This window comes from Grammomys surdaster, unplaced genomic scaffold, assembly GCF_004785775.1.
Source record: "Grammomys surdaster isolate TR1022 unplaced genomic scaffold, NIH_TR_1.0 125793, whole genome shotgun sequence".
Classification (NCBI taxonomy): Eukaryota; Metazoa; Chordata; class Mammalia; order Rodentia; family Muridae; genus Grammomys; species Grammomys surdaster.
Window position 1 is genome coordinate 708,612 of NW_021620624.1, and position 24,142 is coordinate 732,753.

General features: G+C 42.4%; 1 protein-coding gene across 1 annotated transcript in view; it reads right to left on the reverse strand.

The window, feature by feature from the left end:
• Positions 1 to 23,379, reverse strand: part of Dnajc2 (DnaJ heat shock protein family (Hsp40) member C2) — a 25,484-nt gene extending 2,105 nt beyond the window's left edge. The window contains exons 1-15 of the mRNA XM_028789178.1: positions 23,181 to 23,379; positions 21,069 to 21,259; positions 17,064 to 17,139; positions 14,646 to 14,744; positions 13,074 to 13,215; positions 11,913 to 11,993; positions 10,527 to 10,592; positions 8,663 to 8,754; positions 8,455 to 8,576; positions 7,351 to 7,500; positions 4,526 to 4,614; positions 4,243 to 4,312; positions 2,317 to 2,501; positions 1,344 to 1,444; positions 1,102 to 1,209 (exon numbers count right to left, since the gene is read on the reverse strand). Coding sequence (XP_028645011.1) covers positions 1,102 to 1,209; positions 1,344 to 1,444; positions 2,317 to 2,501; positions 4,243 to 4,312; positions 4,526 to 4,614; positions 7,351 to 7,500; positions 8,455 to 8,576; positions 8,663 to 8,754; positions 10,527 to 10,592; positions 11,913 to 11,993; positions 13,074 to 13,215; positions 14,646 to 14,744; positions 17,064 to 17,139; positions 21,069 to 21,259; positions 23,181 to 23,244 — 1,636 coding nt within the window. The 5' untranslated portion in view covers positions 23,245 to 23,379. The remainder of the gene's footprint in view (positions 1 to 1,101; positions 1,210 to 1,343; positions 1,445 to 2,316; positions 2,502 to 4,242; positions 4,313 to 4,525; positions 4,615 to 7,350; positions 7,501 to 8,454; positions 8,577 to 8,662; positions 8,755 to 10,526; positions 10,593 to 11,912; positions 11,994 to 13,073; positions 13,216 to 14,645; positions 14,745 to 17,063; positions 17,140 to 21,068; positions 21,260 to 23,180) is intronic.
• Positions 23,380 to 24,142: the final 763 nt, after the last annotated feature.

Consider the following 24,142-nt stretch of genomic DNA (forward strand, 5'->3'; position numbering starts at 1 on the left):
GCTAGCCTGGTCTACAGAGGGAGTTCCAGGACAGCCAAGGCTACACATAGAAAACCCTTGTCTAAAAAAACAAAAAAAAAAAAAAAAAAAAAAAAAAAGAAAAGAAAAAAGATTCCTATGAAATCACAATCCTTGTGACTTGTGCTGGGACTGTAAGTCAGTGATGCGACGCCTGCCTCGCACAGGCAATGCCTGCATCTCTCCAGCACTGCAAAACACATCCCACAAACACTTTAATCTGTAGATAATAAGCCAGACAAAGAACATAGTTACTCCAAGACCACTTGGGGACTATGTTCTGGAAAAACTAGCTGAACGATTGAAGGCTCACAAACACATTAAAGTGAAACAACTTTTCACAGAGAAAACGTTTCATAACACTGACAATTTAAAAAAAAAAATATTGCCTAGCAGGCTGGTGGAAACAGTTCAGAGTGATCCAATTAACGAGAACATAGATAATAGCTACGTAACAGCTTTAAACTTTTTATTTTAAAGTATTTCAGGAAAGAACCCTCATATACTCTGGATTTCCTAAATATGAACATCTTATAGTATTTGCTTATTCCTTTTCTATACATAGAGACATCTACTATTCTGAACCATTTGAGATTAAGTTTTACATACAAGATAGTAACTTCTGTATTCAAATAATTCACTATGTTTTTCTTTAAGAATATACACATAGAGGTCAGAGAGCTAGCAGTGGGCTGTCCTTAGAAATGAACACAAACCTGTGTCAGGCCTGTGCCATCAGATGCCTTTACCCACTGAGCCGTCTCGCTAGTCCTACTGTACGTCTTCTAGAACAGGAAATGAGCCTTGCTGTGTATTGAAGTGTTATTTGCTCATATGTCCCAAAATCACCCTGTTAGCAGTATCCATTGAAAAGTCAGTTCTTCCTCTAATGGAATCTCTGAAGAGCTGCTATTCCCAACTAATGGAGAGTTAAGTGAACCTGTTATCAGGTTAGAAGTGTTTGCTTTGTCCCTTTCAGATTGCTAAATGTCACTTTCCAATCATTCTAGACAGATCCCAGGCTTTACATCTTTGGGTAGCCTGGAATCCTGATCAGCGCTCTGTGTACAGTAATACACTTACCTTCAAATCGTTCCGACGGTGCCGCACTGTCAGCCTGAGAGGCCACTCCATGTTCTTTTTTAAACTTATCAAAAGCCTTTTTGTTAATGTCATCTTTTTGATGAGGGTCTGAGAAATGAAAAACAAACAAAACACCAACATATTAAAATGTTAACCTAGTCTTTATTACTTTAAATTACTTTTTAAAAATTACTTTTAAAATGTATTCAAGGTAACAAACTGGTTTCTCAAAACTAACTTACCAAGCTTCTGGAGGCTTTTAGCCTTGCCAATGACATCTTTGGCAGTTCTTTTGATGCCAGAAGAAGAATGTATATTCATATAATTAGCAATGACTTCCCACCTAGAGAAACCAGTATGTAAGTTTAATAAGGAAAAACAAAGTTAAACAAAAACTATTACACATTTACTGTAGAGATTAGTGCTATGATTATGGTTCTAAGACCTAGAGAAGGAGCTCTAAGTTAGTGATGCTGTTAGTTACCAGTTTACATTGTCTTAATAGGTTCAAGTCAACCATCTGTAAATCTCATTTAAATTCAGCCCAGTAGAAATAACATATTTGGGGGCTGTAGCAATGGCACTGACTGCTCTTCTAGAGGCTCTGAGTTCAATTCCCAGCAACCATATGATGGCTCACAACCATCCATAATGGAATCCAATTCCCTCTTCTGATGTGTCTGAAAAGAGCGACACTTTACTCACATTAAGATTAAAAAATATATATTTGCACTGCTGGTTTAGCATACCCTTGAAAAGGAAAGATCACTCTAGAAACAAGACTCTCAATTTGCTCATACAGAATGAGGGAGACTGGATCTCTATAGCTGGAGTATGAATCCTAGCCTTTGAGATAAGCTCTGGTTTGAGTGAAAAATCAAGAAAAAGGAAGACTGCAAAGGAGAAACTCCACCATACACTCCAGCCCCTACTACAAGGCACAGCAGAAGAGGCCAACAGTAGCAGCTCACGCCTAAGCTGCAGTGTTCACTTTCCTGAGACGTGGAACGCAGCTTGCTGTATGTAAGGAGAGGTGCTCCATGGGTGGGTGCAGAAGTTCAGAATGCACATAGTTCTCACATTTCCCACTGTGATGGAACTTAGTGAAAGGTAGTCTTTCTACACTCAAGCTCATTTCTACCTGCTTCTGTTAGGCTGCTACTTAGTTACCTCCAGGCCCCACTGCACACTGGAAATTTTCATGAAAGCAAGTACCTTGCGTTTGTCCCAGCAGGGAAGAGATTGACAGCTTTAATTAATAACTGCAGATCATCTTCTGACCAATTTTTACTGCCACTCCCACTTCCGCCAGATGACTTCTCTGCATTCTTAGATGCTTGCCGCATGCGAGCATCAGCTTCCTCCTTCTCTTTCCTCATCTGCTCATTGACTTCTTCTATCTACACAGGTACAGGTAGGTCAGTCTTAGAAAGCATTTCGTGACCTCACCGCCTTTCTGACTGCGGTGCTGTGGTCCTCAACTTAATGCAGCCTCATTTTGACCCTACACTCCGTAGGCACAACTCAAGGCACGCATCAGCTTTCACCCAGCCTTTCCCCACTGCTTGGGTTAGGGGATGAAAAGCAACCGCAGCCTTAACTGCCCTTGCACTCACTAGCAAGGTGACTGCGTTTGCTTACTCACATACGAGCTACCTCAAACCTCTCAAGCTCTTTCTCTATGGAAATGTAAGCATGCAGGAAAGTGGTCTGTCTTATCTTGGAGTTCTACCCTTTACAATGCTCTCCTACTTAACTTCAAATCTGTACAAACAAAAACCTTTATGTGACTTGGGGTTCCTATAGGCTACTGTCTCGGAATCACCTGTGACTTATCCCTCCTTCAGTCCCTCAGAACCATCAAGTTCCTATAATTCGAACTCTGAAGCATTTTCCTGATTCTTGTCTTTCTTACAGAAAAATTAGTTACTTTTTATCTGTCTTATGTATTGTTCACCAATACCAGATAGTGTAGCACTGAACCTCCTGCCAACTGAAAGATCTTGTGGGCATGGGAACTGGTCATGTAAGCCTTTAAAACTCAACTTTGCTTTACTTGTCTGAATCAACTTATTTTCCTGTCTCCCTTTCCATAATTTTCTCCTACCTGTTCACAGTTCCTGTCCTTTCTCAACCTTCATTTTAACAGCGTCCCTCTCCAAAGCTGGCTCAAACCCTCCACTGAGCCCTCCCTTACTATTCACATGTCGACTTACTTGAGCATTTAGTGTTTATTGTATGCCCTGCATCCTTTGAGCCTCAGGGTCTTTCTTTCAACATAACTGTCCTATGAATTCCTTTCTGACAATGATAACATTAAATATTCCCAAAAAGCACCCAGACTACTACGCATGCACAGTGCTATATAATAGGACTATCAGATTTTATTTAGTATAGTAAGTACCAATACTTATTGAACTAAATTCAGTTTCTAGGCCTGCCTAATTGCTTAAAATAAAAGTTACCGATTAGACAGAACAAAGACCTTTTTTTGCTTATAAATATTATCCTATGAAATACTCTGGGGATGATCAAAACAAATTTTACCCAATACTTAAAAAAATATAAACCTATGATTAATGTGCAGAAGACTCCAAATTAAACACTACATGATTAAAAAAATGTATATTAGCCAGGCAGTGGTGACATACACTATTAATCCCAGAACTCCGGAGGGAATGGCAGGCGGATCTCCAAGTTTGAATGAGTTACACACAGATTACTATTTTATATGGTTTATATACTGTGCAAATAAAACATACCCATTATGGATCTTGGCTAAACAATCATGCTATATTCATACAATGAAATACAAAGCACCAGCTGGGCAGTGGTAGCAAATGCCTATAAGTTCAGTACTTGGGAGGCAGGCAGATTTCTGAATTCAAGGCCAGCCTGGTCTACAGACTGAGTTCTAGGATAGCCAGGACTACACAGAGAATTCCTGTCTTAAAAAAACAACCCCCCCAGCATATTAAATTTAATTTAAATCAGCAACATACTTAATATAAACTAAATATAGTGGGAAACACACACACACAAAATCTGATAATCTTTGCCTTTTGTAACCTATGTAGCAGGTGAAGAAATAGGTAAAATAATTCAATGGCAAATAGAAGCAGAAGCGGTTTACCCTGTTACCTGTTTTTCAAGTGCAGCTTTTCCTACTTCTCTCGTAGATGATGCCAGTATTTCATTCAAGCACTGTAAGCTACAGAAGAGAGAGAGCTGGGAGTGTAGCCCCACGGCAGAGCCTTTACCTAGCGTGCACAAAACGCTGGGCTCCAGTTTCAAGACACACACACACACACACACACACACACACACGGACATGTGAGCACGCACACATACCAAAAAGAAAAAAATGTGGAGATGGGGGCAAAGTGTTGAAGAAATGTCTGTCAGGAGCAGTCCCACAGAATACCTTGCTAGTTCAAGCCGATCACAGAGTTTCTCCACCTCTTCCATCATTTTAACACGATCTGCCTCATTGTCAGAGAAGTGATTCCAGCTCTAGAAGTACAATGCAAATGATTCCGTTTTCTATCACTACAGACAGCCAAGCATATCAGCAACACAAGCACAGAGCACGTCCTTCCCAGAGCTTCTGGATGGGAATGGACACATTAACTCTGTGTGCACACCAGCTTATTCTCAGGGGATAAAAGGTGTTAATACCAAGTGTTAGGGTGGGAGCAAATCAGAAGAGACAGTGCAGAATACCCATGGTGCTGTCAACTCACAGTAATTACTCAGATACTTGAGGATCAGGAAATTGACAGCCCTCTCCACCCCAGCTATCTGCTGCTTAGCTATCTAAATGTGCTAAGTGGAGAAATCTACTGGAAAACTTAAATATGAGAAATTTAAAAGGGGTTATAATATGCTAAATAACAGAAGCTATTAGGAAAAATCTGATTAATTGAAGATTATACATATACAGATTAATGTAAATGAATGTACAAAGAATTAGCTAGAAAAGCCTTCCCAGGGATGGGAGAGATGGCTCAGCAGTTAAGGATCATCTCTGCTCTTCCAGAGGTCCTGAGTTCAATTCCCAGCAACCACATGGTAACTCACAACCATCTATAATGGGATTCGATGCCCTCTTCTGGGGTGTCTGAAGACAGCTACAGTGTACTCATAAAAAACAAAACAAAACATACATAAATCTTTAAAAAAACAAAACAAAACAAAACCCTTCTAGACAGTAAATTGCTTCCAATAGTCACGTCTTCCATTTCTTTCTTGCTTCTTTTAACCCATGGAATATGGTTCTTACTAAAGTCCCAAGGCCAGTTTTCTGGCGGACACCCAGGCTTCCACAATAACAGTGTTTCTCCTATCTGTCAGGTTACACCAGGTATCTCTGTGAGTAGTCCAGTGCCTCACTTACTGCAGTTTTCTAGGGTATTCCTCCTTACCCCCACAATCTCCCAATTCCAGGCTTTTCCAGGCTAATCTCATCTACTTGCATGGTTTCTAGTGCTATCAAGATGTTGATGAGTCTGTAGTAATCCTGCTTGTAAGAATTCTACACTTGCACATGCAAGAGTCCGTTGCAGTGTCCCAACAGGCTCAACATGATACACACTAGACCCATCACTTTCCCTCAGCTCTTGTTCCCCTGTCTTCCATAACAGCAAGTCATTTCTCCTAGAAGTCCATGGAAAAAACGAAAGCACATGAAAAGTTCACTCCGCTAAAGGCATCACACAAGCTGAGGCCACAGGCAGCAGCCTGTCCTGCTTCAGAACTATCGCTCCATCCATTTCATCCTCTCCATCGTGTCTATACCCTAGTCCAGGCCAAGTACTCTAACCTGGACTGTGACAAATGGATCCCAAGTACTCTTTCTGGCTCGTGTATTATGAGCCCCTGAGCAAAACTGAATTAGGATCAGACTCGAGCCTTTGGCAGATTTCAACCCTTTGGTGAGACACATGATGGCCCTCAAACCTGGCTCCTCCTCTTCTTCAGCATCCCCTGCTCTCCAAGCCTCACTTGTCTCCATTCTCTGAACATTCTCTTCCTTCCCTCCCTCCTCCCCCCACCCCCACCTCTAGTGTCAGGGGTAAATCCTACAACAGAGAGAGAGAAAGTCTTCTTTGCTTATTACCTTTTTGGTCTCTCCATATTCTTGATTCTCATCTTGAAGTGTGGGTGCCTGCTTACTTGTCATTACTGATTAGTGTCCCTTGAGGGCAAGGACTGTTAATTAAAACTACATTCTTGTCTGGTCAAATCAACTCATGTTGGGAAACGGCAATACAACAGGTACTGAGAGCTTCTCTTCTAACTTATGGTACTCTATAAGTAGTACTCAACCTTCTTAGTTCCTGAGTAGCGGTTTTTTTTTTAAATCAAATTCACATTGCAGGCTGATGTACACTGATGTACACTTGTACCTTAGTCCAAGCCATGGCCTGTCATCTTAAGGGGTTCAGCTGTGCCCTATTATAAAAGGATTATCCCTGGTAGGCTTGTCGACGGTTCTTTTTTCATGGAGGGTTGGGAGGGTCACAGGAGTCTCACGTGAGTATCCACCCACTCCCTAACACTTGCCATGTGTAATTTCCTGGAGCCTCAGGGAGAGGCCAGAGTATACAGGTCAGAGGAGACCTTGAGGAAAGGGATCCGTCTATGTGGTTATGGCAAAGCCCTCATCCCTGGTGGGGAAAGGCTTTCCAGGTGTAGCCTGTTAGTAACCCCTCACCTATGATCTGTAAGGAAGGCCAAAAAACCCATTGGCTCCCCAGAGTGAACCTTGGTGGAATGGTACCTCAATTTGTTGTTGGGGCCTTAGGAGGAGGGGCAGAAGGGGCAGAAGTGTGCCAAGTACTGCTTGCAAATTTTCTCACTGATTGTCTGAGCTTTGAGATGAGGTTGTTGCCTCAGCTACAGGTACAAAGGGCCCCACAGTCACAGTTCAAGGCTCGGCTCCATGAGATGCTCAGTCAGTCTGCTGGAGGAGCTCGGTAGTTACACACTTGCCCCAAGCCTGCCTGCACTGTAAGGAGAAACTGACTCTCACCAGTTGTCAGCTGACCCTCACACATGGACCATCGCTATGTGTGCCCACATACACAGAGAGAGAGAGAAAAAGAAAACCAAATAAAAACAGAGCAAACCTCCAAATATGCATTTCAACATAAAGTGTGCATGTGTGTTTGTCATGGTGAAGAGGAAGCGCCTTCACGGTTCATCAAGAGTGCTCATGTGAGCAGCTGCCCCAGCAGTCTGGCATACCTTGCACGAGTTTCGAAGTTTCTGCCTTTCCTTTTTAATGGCTTTTTTCTGGATATCTTTTTCCTTCTTGGCCAACAATGCTTGCTGTCTAACTTCTTCCTCTTCTTTCTCCTTAGCCAACCGTACAGCTTCTAATTCAGCTTGTCTTTGCTTTGAAAAGATGAGCAAAATCATTATTTAATAAACTAGTGCTTCTCAATGTTTTATGATCTTATTTAAATGTTCAGTCTTTTGATGAATTAGAACAAGATGGTATCAACTTAGTGATGAATTAAAGTTAAAGAGAGCTGACAAAATTCTACAAATTATAAAATTTTACCTATTAGAAAATATAAAACAGACAGTTAAAAAATAAAGCAAGGGCTGGAGAGATAGCTCAGCAGGTTAAGAGCACACTTGAGAACTCAAGTTTGGTTCCCAAGCCTTAATTCCATCTTCAGGGCATCTAATGTCCTCTTCTTCATCAGGCATGGGTACACATATAGCATATAATAGCACAGACATTCACACATACAGCGAAGTCAAATAAAAATAAATCTGGCTAAAAATAACTTAAGTCTGGGTGTAGTGGGCACAACTTTAATCCAAGCACTCTGGAGGCGGAGGCAGGCAGATCTTCTTCAAGTTCCAGGGCAGCCAAGACTATATAGTTGAAGCCCTGCCTCAGATAAAACAAAACAACTTAAGAAATAAAAGAAAATTGATGGATTTTAAAAAATGATATATTTTGTTCATTTAGTAAGGGTATGTTGTAAGACACCTAGCCAACTTGTTAAGATTCACTCACAAGCTGGGCATAAGTGGCTCATGGCTGGGATTCAAAGTAAGACTCTGTCTCAAAATGTCAGAAACAGGTTGGGTGTGGTGGCAGAGGCAGGCAGATCTCAGTGGGATCAAGGCCAACCTGGTCTGTAGTGAGTTCCAGGCTAGGGTTATATAGTGAGACCCTATCTTAAAACAAACAAGCAATAACAAAACCTTAAAAGTCACTACTCAGAGTGGTACTCAACTCTGTTTCTAATTATTCCACCTTCAGGACCTGAAGCCTTTGGCATCCCACGCCTGTCTGAAGCTTACTGCACCGTTGCCCTGATGCTACCTTACCTTTTCTTTGGCTTCCTGTTCCTTCCGCCTGGCTTCTGCTTTTGCTTTCTTTTCTGCTTCTTTCTTGGCCTTTTCTTCTTCCTTAAACTTTTTTATCCGTGGGTCACAACTGTAAGCATTATCTACCCAAAAAAATAAGTTAATCTTGTCAATGTGTAACATTCAAAGAATGTAAGAAATTTTTGAAAAACCCATTAACTATATTTACCAACTAATGTTCTTATTCTGTTCATCTCTTCCTTTTTCCTTTGTGCCCTTGTGGCTCTGTTCTGCTTTTCAATCCATTTCCTCTCATCACGACTGTAAGACACAAGACATTAATATCAAACGAGTACCACAGATGCCTGGAAACATGACACTTTATAATTTCAATGTAAACGTCTTAAGAGATGAAGCCACTATACCTCATTCCTATTATTTAAAGGGTGGTTTTATTTAGTATTAATTTTGATCGTTTTTCCTGATATTCATGTAAAAAGAATTTCCCTACACATTAATAAAAAACTAAAACTAGCTTCAGCAACCAAGAGAAGAATGTATGGAGCTGAACTATTTTGACCCTATTTCTCCTTGACAATTCCATATGTGTATTCTAACCTATTTGGCCCCACCTAGGCTTATGTATCAGGGCTCAGAGAGAAGGCTCAGAGGCTGAAGCATTGCTGTTCTTCTAGAGGACCCGACCTAGGTGCCCAGCACTCACACTGGCAGCTTAGAGCATGCAACTCTAGTTTCAAGGGAATGCAATGTTCTCTCTGGCTCTTGAGGCACCAGGTATGCATGTGGTGTACATATATACATGAAGGTAATCACAAATATACATCAAACAAACAAACAACTCCCCTGTTACCAAAATGTGCTTACTGGTATGATAGTGGCCATTATTCAGTTATGGGGTAACCACCCACTTTATGATTTGGATTTGAGGTCCACTCTGAAGGACAGAACTCATGCCTCATAATGTAAACGTGGTCAGAACCTCATGGATGGAAAGGTCATAGAGGGGAATCAACTATTACTGCTTTGCTAAATGGAAATGTGGTCAAGTTGCCTTCTAAGTATTTATATTTATAGCCATGGATTAGTGAAGCTTTCTTAGTCAGAAAGAAGGAAGTGGTTAATGTAGACTCCTAACTTGTCAATACACTGAGAGTAACCAAGCAGAGCATTCGAGCATGGCCCGCACTCTGACACCCAAGGGTTCAGGAACATCACAGGATGGGAAGAAGACAGACTGGCAGCTGCAGGATGTGCAGGGGAGCTGTGGAATGTCTTCTGAACATGCTGGGACCCTGCAGTCATGAATGCACAGAAGCTGAGGCTCCTGCCCAAGATTAAGCCTGTCAACAGCCTTCATGGATGGTGGAAGAAAGGGGAGGGGCCACCGGTAACTCAGGAGCTATTGGCAGTTACAAGTTGCTGGGGAAAGGGAGTATTTTTCCTCAGTGGTACAACCACAGGTAAGGTGCTCACAATCCAGCAAATAACTATACACAAGCACATGCTTGCTAAATGACAAAAGGACATGAAAGAAGGAAGACAGACAGAGGAGCACATGTGGCACGAGGGCTTGCAGAGGAGTGGGCGGAGACGAGAGGATGAACATGATCAAGACATCCCACACATATATGACTAGTCAGAGAATAGACAATTTTTAAAAGGCTGGAGAGTGGCAAAATGGTGCCAGTGCTTGCCTTCAAGCCCAAGGGTATGGCTCTGACCCCTGGGAGCAGGGGTCCACAAAGTTGTCCTCTGGTTTCCATATCCAGGCTAGGACTAACTGTGTCCCCCACAATAAATAAATATCAAAGTATAAAGTGGCTTGGATGCAGCTTCCTTGCCTACCTTATACAGGGTCTTAAAACTAATCTCTAGCATACACAACTTTTGTTTGTTTGTTTGTTTGTTTTTAGAGAAAAGCTGGATGTATGGCTCAGTGGTAGCATTTGCCTAACATAAACGAGGCTTCGGATTTGGTCCTCTGCTCAAGAGAGAGAGTGTGTGTGTGTGTATGTGTGTGTGTGTGTGCGCACGCACGCGTATGTTCCTCTATTAACAACTGACATACATACCATTCTGCTTTTTCTTTTTCTTCTTCATCTAAATAAGAAAATTCTCTCCAAGAATCAAAATTATACCTAATGTAGACAGAAAGGAAATCAAGACAGAATTGGAAAAATAAATCCTTGTAAGATTACATTCAATACACATTACTTTTAGAAGCAGTGGCAAGCAGATCAGATGTCTAAACAGGCCCTTCCTTCCCTTTTGCTGTTAGACTAACATTATGCTCAAGTGCTCAGTCAACACAACTGTAAAGCCAGCACTGCACTTGCCTGCATGACTTGTTAAAGTCCTCATCACTCTTAGGTGAAACACTGCAGCTCCTGCAGCCTCTTGTCTCAGATTCTTGCTTCCTTACATGTGTTCTGAGATTTTTTTCCTGTCTTCATGTTAGCTACTGTCAAGTCTTAGTTAATGTTTACCTTATTTCTGCTTTGTCATATGAATGTAAAAGCTACTCCACCAGACAAAACTAATTAGTTTTATCTAGAATGACTTTGTTTCTGTAATTATTAGCAGTTAATAAAAAGACATACAATAAGGCTGGAGAGATGGTTCAGTGGTTGAGAACACTGGCTGCTCTCCCAAAGGACACCAGTTTAATTCCTAGCACCCACATGGTGGCACACAACCAATGAATGCCCTCTTCTGGCCTCCACAGGCACCATGTGTGCAGACATACATGCAGGTAAAACAGCCATATACATATTTTTAATGTTTACTGAAAATCAGTGAATCATAGGTAAATAGTACTACCTACTTCAAGAACTCAGCTTTTCCCTCCACTGGGAGAGAATCTCACTATGTAGTCCTGTCTGGCCTCAAATTTGTGGAGATTGGCCTGCCTGTTTTTCAGAGACTAAAGCCATAAATCATCAGGTCTGGTCCAAGAACTCAATAAGGTAGGGGTGTCAGCACATGCCTTTAGTTGAAGTACAGAGGCAGGTGGATCTCTGTGAGTTTGAGGCCAGCCAAGATTACATTACCCTGACTTAAAAAAAAAAGCTGGGTGTTGTGCACACCTTTGATCCCAAGGCCAGCCTGGTCTACAAAGTGAGTCCAGGACAGCCAGAGCTAATATACAGAGAAATCCTGTCTTGAAAAAAAAAGAGAAAAAAAAAAAAAAAAAAAGATAGCTCAATGAATGAGTTAATTCCCAGTTTTTACTTTTCACTACAATCTTGTTAGCCAGATCTCATTAATACATGAATAGAAAGCAGACTGAAAAGTCATAAAAGGCAAATATAGAAGATACAGAGCACTGCATGAAAATCTTTATTCATTTCATATGCTTAGTAAAAGTTCTGCTATTCAAATGTGAACTGATGAGCTACTGAGTATTTAAAGAGCATCCTTAAAAATGACGTCAGCATGTAAGTAGCGTATTCACTTACCAGAAAGAATAAAATGCATCTACATCTTCAAATGATGAGTTCATATCACCAAGTTTGGGAACATTTTTTTTATTTGACCATCTGAAATATTAAAACAAAAATTTGACTCAAATGAAAGATTTTGAACAAGAGCTCAACTAGTTCTTTAAAAACAACAGCTTTTACTAATTAATCCCTTCCAACCCTCTGCCCTCTGCAACTCTCAGAAGTGGTGTGTTACACAATGCAGGGGAGGGCAGGCTGGGAGACAGTGAAATACAACCCGACTATCTCCACTCCATAGAGTACAGGGTGTAGCAGCTGCTTGCCAGGCATGCTAACTAGGAAAAAGGGCAACTAGTCTTCCCAAACTCACTGCTGCCACTTAAAAACGTAGCACAAAAATAACCTGTAGGCTGGCACAGTCCAGCAACACAGAGGGATTTGCACCCCCGTCACTCTTTACTCCTGAAAAGGATTATGAGATGAGGTGGCTACACTGTTCTATTCTACTAAATAGCATACAGACTCCCACACTGTCTACACCACCTTCCGTGAGAGTGGCCTGGATCAGATCACACCAGATCACTACTCAGAGCAGTTACTGGGAGCATCAGGATGTTACAGTAAAGGAGGCAACTGGAAGATCTAGTACCTCAGGCATGCTCCCCAGGTGACTCCCCAGGTGACTCAGCGCCAATGCAAATGGAACCAAGAACACAGAAAACCGCCACTACTGCATACTATTTTCAAACTCACTTTAGTGCAATAAAGTATGTATTAATCCTCAAGATATTAATAAGAAGCCTTATAAAAATAAGATGCCCAATAAAGAACCCAAAGCTGCAGATGCAGCCTAGTGTTGAACACGTGAGCAACATGCAACACTGTCCAGGGTTTCACCCACAACATCAAAAAGCTTTCTTCAACTGTGAATACTGGTACCCGTGCAGTTATAGGTAAAGGGGAAACAAGGCAGAGGGCTGTGCTGTTACCTAGACATCAGCACCACATGCTAGTTATCAAGGCAGACAGAGTGCTTTTGATTAAGGCTCAGTATGGCAGAAGAAAGGAAGAGAGCCTGTGGATGGATTTTGTAAGAAAGCCACTAATAGTGGAAGACAACAGGCCAGCCATTGAGCACTATGGTCAAAGGGACGTGTTGGGGTTGCTTTAACTCACCTGGAATTCCTTTCAAACACTGGAGAAAACACGTGAAAAAAATTGTCCTTTGCTTCACTTTTAGAAGGAACTGAGTTGTCAAAAGTAGGATCTACACTGTTAAATGCCCGCCTTTTCACTGGATCAGATAGCATTTCATAAGCTGAGAAAAAAGCAACATGACACCACCACGAGGTTACCCGTTGTGTTTTGTTTTGTTTTGTTTTTTACACGAGAAAACAAATACTGGTCTAGGGATGCAGTTCTGTGGAGAGAAGTCTGGGTCTGACCACCAACATCACAACAAAACAAGATGGGGAAGGAAATAAAAATCTCTTTCTGCTTAAAAAGCTGCTTTCATATTTCTAATTTTTAAATTTTGGATGGGAAAGTGTCAAAACACTGTTCCCCCCCAAGGGGAAGGGGGAGAACAAATGCCCAAGTCACTCCTTCAGGCCATTATAGAACAACTGAAAATATTAACTCTCAGCTAGACAAGATGCGTCACCTAGAACCAAGCCAAGCTAGAGTCAGTGAGACCCTGCCTTCAAACCAATACCACTGCAGAAGGCACCTGGACTGAGGGAGGGGGACCACAAACGTAACTGCTATGCTTTAAGGTTCTAAAGTCTTCTTGACCACTGTGTAAAGGGTGGGCCATGGAGATCAAATCTGAAGGGTGCACATGTATGTCACTGTTTAAAAAGCAGTGTCACACCATGTCCTATATCTCCATGTCCTACAATCACACTGTGTCCATACAGTCCAACACCGAGGAGGCAGAGACAGGGAGAGCTCAAGTTTGAGGTCAGTCTGGGCTAAATAGATAGAAATAGTAGTTACTGTACTGATTTACAAATGGGGTCATGGCCAAGTAAACAGCTATAAATAAGTGTGTGATTTACTAGTATATAACCAACTTAATTATTTTTTGCAATGTTGGGGGCTGTACACTTACACCAGGCAAGAGCCCTGCACTAAGCGTCGCCTCCATCCCAATCCATTTAAACTAGTAAAACCCCTAAGTGGATCCACAGCAATCTAAAATGGCAAAAGAGCTTAGACTCTGTCCCGTCACACACAGCACTCATACCAGGCCTGACAATGCAGGCCTTAAGTCCCAGCTGCCAGGAAGGAAGAGGTAAGACTAGAAACACAAGGTCTGCCTGGAATGCAGTAACTTTAAGCATAGCTGGGCAATTTGGTGGGATATTCTGCCTTCTCCAAAAAGTATGTATTTATATGATCAGCTACAGGTAATCATGGTTAAGAATCACCTGGGAGTTGGTCTTATCTTAAAACAAAACAAAACTTATCTCCTGGGGATGCTAATAAAATGCAGACTGTAACCAGTAAATCTGGGAGAGGCCTGAGATTCTGCATTCCTAGTCAACAGTTATGTGTGGATGTTAAAACTCAAGGCAACCTTACTGTACTGAAGCTCTGCAGAAACTACTAGAAACAACATGATGTAACGAAAAGGTTTTAGAATGTTATAAGGCAGTTAAATGAAATGCGGCATGCACAGGAACTCAAGCCTTGCAAATGATAGGCACTGCTCTTAGAAACCATGAGTGTGAGCTATCTTCTTACCTTTCGTTATACAAGTGAAGTAGTCATTGTCTCCTTCTTTGATAGGTTCCCCAGCCGCTTTCCGTTTGTCTGGGTGATGTTTCAAGACCATTGCTTTATCTGCAGGATCAATCACATGTCACTGGTTTGGTAATATTTTAGTAACTTGAGCTTCTTTTAATCCAATTTTAAGTGACCTTTACTGACATATTCTGGAGCGGCCTATAGTTTATCCTTTCCTGTTTTCCTACTCACAATCCCACTGTTCCATTTCCTTCCTCCACCTCACTCAGTGGCACCTCACGAAAACAATAAAATCAAGCATCCGTATGCACCCACTATTTTCTAAAACCATACACTACATTAAGGCAATGAACCTGCTTAGGATACAACTCTAGTTTTCAACCTTTTAAACTTTATAGTAATGATTCTACTTTCAAAAAATGAATCTGTTACTACAACTTTTATCTCTGTCCAGGCCCAAAAGATCATATGTACTTTCCAATGTAACTGTTTTCTTTAGGCTTCTTAAATTTTATCTATTTCATTCAACTAAGATAAAACTTTTAGCAGTAAATTCTAATTCTCAGCTTTTACATGTACAGTTCAATGTCTAGACAGGTGTATATAATGGAGCCATAGCAATACCCAGAAGACAGAGAGGCCCGCCGGTTACTTCCTTCCTGGGATGCCTTGGCCAACTCCCGTCCTCTACTAAACTGGGCAACATCTTCCTAATTATGTCCCCACAGGCTGCTTTTGTGTGTTCTGGAAATATGTACATATGTATGTATGTATGTATGTATGTACGTACGTATGTTAGTTAGCAGGTCTGTGGTTTGAGATTCACTTACATCCTCAGGCAGGCTCCTGGTAATCTGTTCTTGTTCTGTACTGCTGAGTGGTATTCAGCTGTACCAAATGACCCTAGCTTGTGTGTTTAAGTGAACATTTGAGTGGTTTCCCATGTGTGGACAATTTGAAAACACTATTGTGAGAGACACTCGTTTTCTGATGGCCAAGAGTTTCTTTCAGCTTGGATATAGTAGCCACTTCTCCACCTATGAAGTGGCATTTCACTAGTTCAAGTAGTTCAGAGCTAGTGCAAGTAGAAAAGTATTAAATATTATTAGGCAGGTCACAGAAATGCTCTAAAACCCTATAACCCTATGAACCGAACTATCTTGGAATGTGAAGAATCAAATTACAGCGGACAATTCAACAGTAACTGACTGAGTACCATTCTGAACAATGGATCATTTGGTCTCACACTGCAGAGCACCGGATATAACCACTGCCATTCAGCCAGTGAAAGCTTTGGCTTTCTCTCTCCCATTCTCCTCTATCCCGGCCAGCAGGGAGACTCTGTGTAGCATAGCTTAATGTGTGTTGTTCTCTGAAATATGTGCTTATTAATAAAATCTAAGTCATATGCTACACTGACCAATCTTGAGACATAAATCCTACCAGGTGTGTGTGGGCATACACCTGTAATCACAGCACCTGGAAAGCTAAGTAAAGCAGGTGGACCACAAATTTGAGGCCATCGTGGCCTACACAATGAGATATTGTATTAATAAACAAAAGTAGGGTTGGAAGATGATTCTGTAGCTGAAAGCACAACTACTCTTGCAAAAGACTTGAGATTTAGCACCCTCACTGGACAGCTTAGAAGTCTCTGCAGCTTCATCTGCAGGGGATCAGATAACCCTCTTCTGCCCTCTGAGGAAGCCTACACTCATACCCACACATCTACACACATACACGTGTCTAATTTTTCAAAATTAAAATCTTTTTTTTGGAAACAAAACTAAAAGAGACATAATTTTTAAATCAGACCAGAACATGGTGATTATACCTAACCCTCTGCAATCCTGGCACTTGAAAGGCAGACGTGGCCGGGCGTTGGTGGCGCACGCCTTTAATCCCAGCACTTGGGAGGCAGAGGCAGGCGGATTTCTGAGTTCGAGGCCAGCCTGGTCTACAGAGTGAGTTCCAGGACAGCCAGGGCTATACAGAGAAACCTTGTCTCGAAAAACCAAAAAAAAAAAAAAAAGAAAGGCAGACGTGATCTAAGGTCTGAGTCAAGACCCTGTTTCTCTCTCACCTGAAAGAAATCCTCAGAGCAAAAAAGGACTAGACATGAAGCTCAGTGGCAGAGAGCGGGCCAGGACTCAAGGCCTCGGCTTTGCTCCCCAGCACCACCCAAACCCAAAACAAACAAAACCAGTTTCCTTGATGGGCAATTATTCTTACAGGGTTTCTGACCTCTTCCTGCAAGAACTTCATCTTTTTTCTTTCTTTCCACTTGAACTCTGAGAACACTTGAGGCTCCCCCATCACCTTCCCTTTCTAAGACAGGGTCTCATGTACTTGAGGCTGAGTTTGGGGTTACATTTCCCATATTAAATATTCAACTACTTCAAAATAAGTACTTACGAGCTGCTTTGATCTGTCTCTGCGTAGCTTTGTATCTGACGTGGCCAAGTCCAAGAACCGCATAATGATCTTGATTCTGATGAACACAAAAGGGAGTAAAAGCTGAACAGAGTACACCCAACCCTCTGTGCTCTGCTGTCAGGAAAAACTATTTCCAAAGGGAGGCTGCGGGCTGGAGCCATGGAGCATCTGCTTGGCATGAAATGAGCCTAGGTTCAATCTCTAGCAGCATAAGCAAGCAAACAAACAAATGAAAAATAGCATCTGTAGCAGAATCCAGGGAGGCTCTGTACAGCATGGCTCTGCACAGCCACGTAGGCAAGTGGTGATGGAGTGGACCTTAAGTCCCAGCATTTGGGAGGCAGAGGCTCGAAGAGTATTTCTGTAAGTTCAAGGCCAGCCTAGTCTACAGATCCAAGTTCCAGGACAGCTAGGGCTACACAAAGAAACCCCCATTTCAATAAAAACAAAACATAACAAAACAAAACAAAAACCCAAACAAAACAAAACCAACCAACAACAAAACAAGAATGGGCTCTTCAGTCATGTAAGTTAGGTAGCTGTAGATGACAATACAATCTTCCTGATGTTTTATGCACATAAACCTAGAGAAGACTGATATTTTCTGAGATTAAAAAAAATAGAAACAAGCAAGCAGAAGAACCTTGTAACACCTAGCATCTTCTGAACATACCCGACTAAAGACTGCCTTTCTTTATTAAAACCTTTATTTTATACCTTCCCTCCTTAAATCAGGTTCATCCAGAATATCTCAGAACCCCAGTGAGAATAATAACAGACTCAGCAGGCTGGGACAGCGGACACTGAGAGTAGACCCAGGAAAGATGAGGAGTAAGTTGGTGGAAATTTTGAGACATGGAGGATGCAGCTTCTTTGGAGACATAGTTCTTGCTTTCATTTCTGCTCGGGTCAACAACCTAGTGAATGTATACATTGAGGAAGCAACAGTGGTAGTAAGGCTGCATTAACCCAAGCTGTCCACTGTCCTAGGTGGTGAAGGCCTGTAGCATGGAACAACAATCAAGTAGCTCATAGCAGGTGATGCTACCCATGACCCTATCTATGGTCTTGGATGGTATAAGAAATCAGGCAGAGCAAGCCAGAAGGAGCAAGCCAGTAAGCAGCATTCTTTCATGGGTTCAGCATCATTTCCTGCCTCCCCAGATCCCTATCCTTGAGTTCCTGTCCTGACTTCTGTGATGGGCTGTTACCTGGAAGTGTAAGAGGAAATAGACCCTTTTCTCCCCATATTGCTTTAGGCCACGGTCTTTATAACAGCAATAGAAAACTGAGACAGCTATTGTCTTTCGTCTTTGTAGAGTGGCCTTATGACCATGTTTCCAGTCACTACTCCATAACTCTGCTGCTAGCCAATTTCCTGAGGAACTCTCCATACATGTTCTTTCCAAAAGGGCTCTGTTCTGTCCATTCCCACTCCAAAAATACTGAGACTACTTCCTTAAGTATCAACTTCCACCCTTCTTGAGTCTATCATCTAGTGGCAACCTAGCAGACTCCATCTTTGAGGAGTCTCTCTCCTTCAGTTCCCTCCTTCCTACAGCCATACTAAGTCACCCTTACCTGCTTCTTAATGGTCTTCAAAGATCAGCCTTAGTGTTTCTTTTTATCTCACTACATACTTAGTCTTCAGGGCTCTCACCCAATCAGGGGATACAGGCAAGTCCTCTGTTCATGCTAACAATCCCCCAACTAACTCTAGTGAAAATTTCCTCTGAGTCACAAAGAACCAGAGCATCTCTGTCTAACCTCCCGTGCCATCACTTTGCCCTTGTTCCTGTTCACTGACGGCACTGCCCTCTTTTCCACTCAAGATTCTCCAAGCTTTCCACTCAGTGGGCATGATCTCCCCTTCACTGGCAGCCATCTTTTGAGCCTTCGGGTCACTCTCTACAAGTTATCACCTCACCTAAAAGGCTTTTCCTTAATCTCAGTTCACAGGCCTTCCCCATGACTCCATAAGTAGCCCCTTAGGTACCCTTCCACATCACCCTCTTCCATTTGCTTGTCCAGAATGTACCAGCCATGAGCTCTGGTTTGCTGACTGTCAGCTCTCTGGAATGTAAGCTGTGGTCCAGTAATGCTGTCCTACTCAGGAGGACATTCTTGGCATGTGGCAGGTGCTTGATTTATACCTGCTAAGTGAAGCCAACAGAACATGTAAAGTTGACCCAAGGACTCTCCTCTACTCTCCAAGACTTCCCCGCTCTTCCTTCTTTCTCTCTTAAAAATCTTAACATTCAACTCAACCTCCTGCTAAGCCTGTCTTGCCCTCAAGTTACTGCCTTCTCTAGTTTTTTAAAAGTCGGAAACCGCATTTCATACTTACAATTACCCCTCCTAATCACTGTACAAACCTGCTAACACTTACGTTTTCAACTCTTGTTAGCAATGAGGATACTTAACCCTGCTTGGCAAATCTACTCGTTTTTTGTCGTTTTTCAGGTTAAGGCCAACACACCTTTGAATCAGTGACACTGGACTTGTCCCCTTCAGAATTCTCCCACCCTTAGTTTCTAGATCATAGCATTCAGTAAACCTTTGCTGAACTAGTAAGATTTTTCCTTCATGTTTTAAAATAGGATCTCATATATCCTGGGCTGGTCTCATCCTCATGGTCAGGCTCCTGAGAGCTGAGATTACAGGTATATCAACACATCTGACTTATGAGTGCTAGAAACTGAATCCAGGGCTTTGTGCATGCTGGGTAAGTACTCTACCAGCTGAGTCCCATCTCCAGTCTGCCTCCTTCCTCCATTCTTACATCCTTCTTAGTATCCTTTATTCTTCCCACATCTTAAAACCCATCTTCCTCAATGTTCAGTCTTCTTTTGAAGAATAAAGGATAATAGGTGTGCACCCCCACACTCAGCCCATTACTATTCACTGTCACTGTTACCAAGCGCTAAGCAGTTACCTGTTTCATACACCACTTCATTACTCTTCATTACAATCCTCTGAGATGTTCATCAACACTGCACCCACAAGGGAGAGGAGGTACTGAGATGCCCAACAACTCTCCCAAGGTTGAGTCGGCACCAGATGGCAGAAGCGGATTTAGCTCAGGCACGTAAGTTGCACAGTATCCACATACAGTGCTCATTTACTGCTATGCATAGCTTCACTGCTGTGCCAACAACTCCAAAGACTCTTACCGAGCCACAAACCAATGTCCAACCAACTCTAAGACAGTTCTACTAATATTTCATCACAAAACTACCTGCAAAGTTCCTTAGTCTGCATCCCAACCCTGGCTACCATTACGCTATCAAACTCCCTCCTGCCGTCAGTGTGCTCTCTCTCCCTCAAAAAACCTAGCTACACACCTCCATCAACAGGCTCTGCCAATGCATAACCCTGTAGCAGAACGTTGTTCATTTTCCATACTGCCAACAGTTCTTTTCAAACTCGTATTAGAGACATGTGTTTGCGTGTGTTTGAGTGTGTGCATGCATGTGGAGGCCAGAGGGCACCCTCAAATGCTCTATCAAGAACCATCTCCCATGTGTGGTAGACCTTCTTTACTCATGTGTCTCTGGTATTCTGTCATATATTCAGAATACCTTTTCTCCCTTTTCTATGTCATTAACCGCCATTCCTGTTTTGAAGATCTGGAGTTTGTTGTCTGCTTTTTAAAAGATAGGGTCTTATGTAGCCCAGGCTGGTCTCTAACTGCTATGTAGTCAAGGAAAACTTTGAACTTCTAACCTCCCCGGCTCCATTTCCCAAGTCCTCGAATTAGAGGTGCACATCACCACTCCACAGAGACATTACTTTCACGCTGAAGCCTTGGTTCATGGCTATGGCTAAGACAGTATACCATGGTCAGTGCTATGCCAACTCTGGGCTTAGCAATAAAGCCTATCGTGTTGAATGGCCTTAAAATACAGTATACTAATGGGAAAACTAGGAACATGGCCTATGTTTAGATGCTCTGAATGAGTGAAAGCTCTGCATAGTAAATACCTTCCAATCTTTGGGATCAAGTGTTTTCAGCATGGGGAACTCTTCTAACTGTAATTCTTCATCTTCTGATTCCTCTGACAACTCTTTCTTATCTTCCAGTTCCTGAAAAGATGTAGAAGCATTTCTGTTTCTCCTCTTAACAAAAGCTTCAAACCATCTTCCCACAGGTTCCACTTGACAGACTGTAGAGGCTGTGATGGAGAACAGCAAGACTTTAATCTATTGCATGGAACACATCTATTTCAAGGCAACACGATTTCTTAGGGAGAACAGAACAATGATGTCAGAATATAATTTTAAAACCACTAACTATAAAATACCAGATGCATCACAGGTAGCAAATTATCATTGGTAACATCTTTTTATTCCAGCAGTCTCTTCCAGTTAATGTACCACTAAGGCTGATGAGCTGAATTCAATGCCCACAACCCATACAAGGGTAGAGAGAGGCCTGACTCCAGGAACTCTTCCTTTGACCTCTGCACACAGGCTGTGTGGCACTCAAAAACACTGGTCATTTATTGTTTTTAAGCAAAAGAAAAGAATTTCAGCAGCTAATCAATATTTTCCTGAGGATGTGAGAAAGGAGGGTGAGGAACCAGTAATACTAATAAAACAATAAATGATAAAAAGCCACCAAGAAAACAAAGACTGCACATTCATGCGACCTTAATTATTAATAGTGTAGCTATTAAAATGGTTAGTAATTCTTTTTTTTTAAAGATTTATTTATTTATTATATATGAATACACTGTAGCTGTCTTCAGACACACCAGAAGAGGGCATCAGATCTCATTACAGATGGTTATGAGCCATCATGTGGTTGCTGGGATTTGAACTCAGAACCTCTGGAAGTACAGTCAGTGCTCTTAACCACTGAACCATCTCTCCAGCCCATGGTTAGTAATTCTAAGGATTCCCCAGCAACAATCTGTTGAAATGGACAATTTTCCAAGCCAATGCTGAGGACTGCTTCTATGTCCTAGTAACACAGGCTGGATGTAAACCCAGAATTCCAGGGCTTTAATCTAGAACTGTAAATTTCTTGAAATAGATCAAATCATTTCAGGATGGAAACAAACCTATCTCATCCAGTTCCTAGAATATTTGAATGCAGTTTTAAAACTATAAACTGTTGTAGGGAAGGTAATATGGAATAAATAAATCACTGTACATCTGTACAACAGAAATTCAAAAATGGTAAACTGGGACAGGGTAACAGTGAGATCATAATTTTAATTTCATAAGAAATCAAAGGGCAATTTTTTGGTGCACAATTTTTTAAGAGCCTTTCTTTATCAGGTTTTAATTTGCTTATGATATTAGATTTCCTCCACCTAACACAGGAGAGGAGTCAACCATTAAAATGAACCAGCTGTGTAGCGGGGGCGTGGCTTTCAAAACTGCCTTTGAAGCCTTTCCCTCCAGTACAAGGATTACTGAGACACACAAACACAACAAGTGCGGTGGGAAACATTTAAAAATCACATTCAACAAGTGCCCACGGTAAGTGGCTACGGGAATTAATGTAGATCACTAAGATGGGAGACCCGACGCTTGAAATACTTTTTTGGGGCTATAAACCAAAACACCTACAGCGAGAGGCTAAGTTGCACTTTTAACCTTCTTTAGCGCAAGCCAAGCAGTCCAGGAGCATCCACAGGGGGCTTCCAGTGGAATGAGGAAGTTCTGAGTTCCAACACTTAAAATACACAGCCGGGAGCAAAGGTAGAGGTGAAGGGCTTAACAGCGTTAACAGGGCTTTGTACCACTCCCGGGACGTGGGTTTGTGCAGCAGAATCGCTCCGCCGCAGGCAAGGGTTGCTTTAGGTGGGGTCTTCGGGGTACAGGAGGGCTCTCAGCCCGCTCCATGAGTCAGCAGCCCCAAGAGAAAGGAGGCATCACATGTGCACAAGGAAGACGCCCCCACCCCCCTTTCTGAGAAACCGTGGACACTTCAAATTACAGTACCGAGCAACAGGGGCTCGTCACGGGCCCACGAGCCCCGGAGCAGATCGCCGGGGTCAAGGCTACCGACACAGGGGTTGCTAGGAAGAGGGCTGAGGTAGGGGCGCCTGAGGCAGGACGGAAACTGGGTTGGTGGGCACGTACCGGAGGTCAGAGCGTGGGTGATGGCGGTGCCCTGGCCCTCCGCGGCGCTCGGCAGGAGCAGCATGCTGCCTGGGGCTGGTCCTGCGGACGCCGCGGCTCACGTCCAGCAGGCAGGGCCCTCTCTGTCCGCACTACCTGCTAGTCTGAGCCTCGCGCCTAGGCTTTACGCCCAGGAACCGGCGCATGGAGACGACCAGTAAGCACTTCCGGGATGGGGCTTTCGCCGCGCGGCCGCCAATCCCACCCCCACGGACTCGCGCCAATGCGCGCGGCCGCCTACTTCCTCTATGACTCTAAACCGGCCGGGGACCAAGGAGCCCGAAGGAACAGTTCCTAGACTCATCAGTTCCTGCGTGGAAAAGGATTGTTCTCTTTGTCTTGTTTGTTTGTTTGTTTGTTTGTTTGTTTAATTTTTCTTTCACACAAGGTCAAGACGGAAAAAATAATTTTGAAAGAGAACTTCACTCACTATGTCACCCAGGCTGGCCTGTAACTCGTGAAAATCCTGTCTCAGTGTCTCAAGAGCTGAGGTTTCAGTCATAAACTACCACTGATCTCTAGGTACCTCATATAAGTGCAATCATATAACTATACATTATTGTATTATATTAATTATAATTAATTATATATTGTATTATAGCATTGTCTCTATGTGAATGGTGTATTCATTAGTATAATGGTCACAGAATTTATTTTTTAAGGCCGAGTAATGGAATATCCACATACCACATTTTTGTATATCCGTTCATATGTATATGGATGCTTGGACCATTCTTTATTTGGCCTATTGCTAATGCAGCTATGAACATGGCTGTACAAGTATCTCTTTGAAATCCCACTTCCAGCTATTTGGCATTCGATATTCAGAAATGGGATTACTAGCTTATATAGATTTTATTTTAGCTGTTTTTAGTTTTCCACAACCATTGCACTTTTTTACCCCACCAACAGTATAAAAAGGA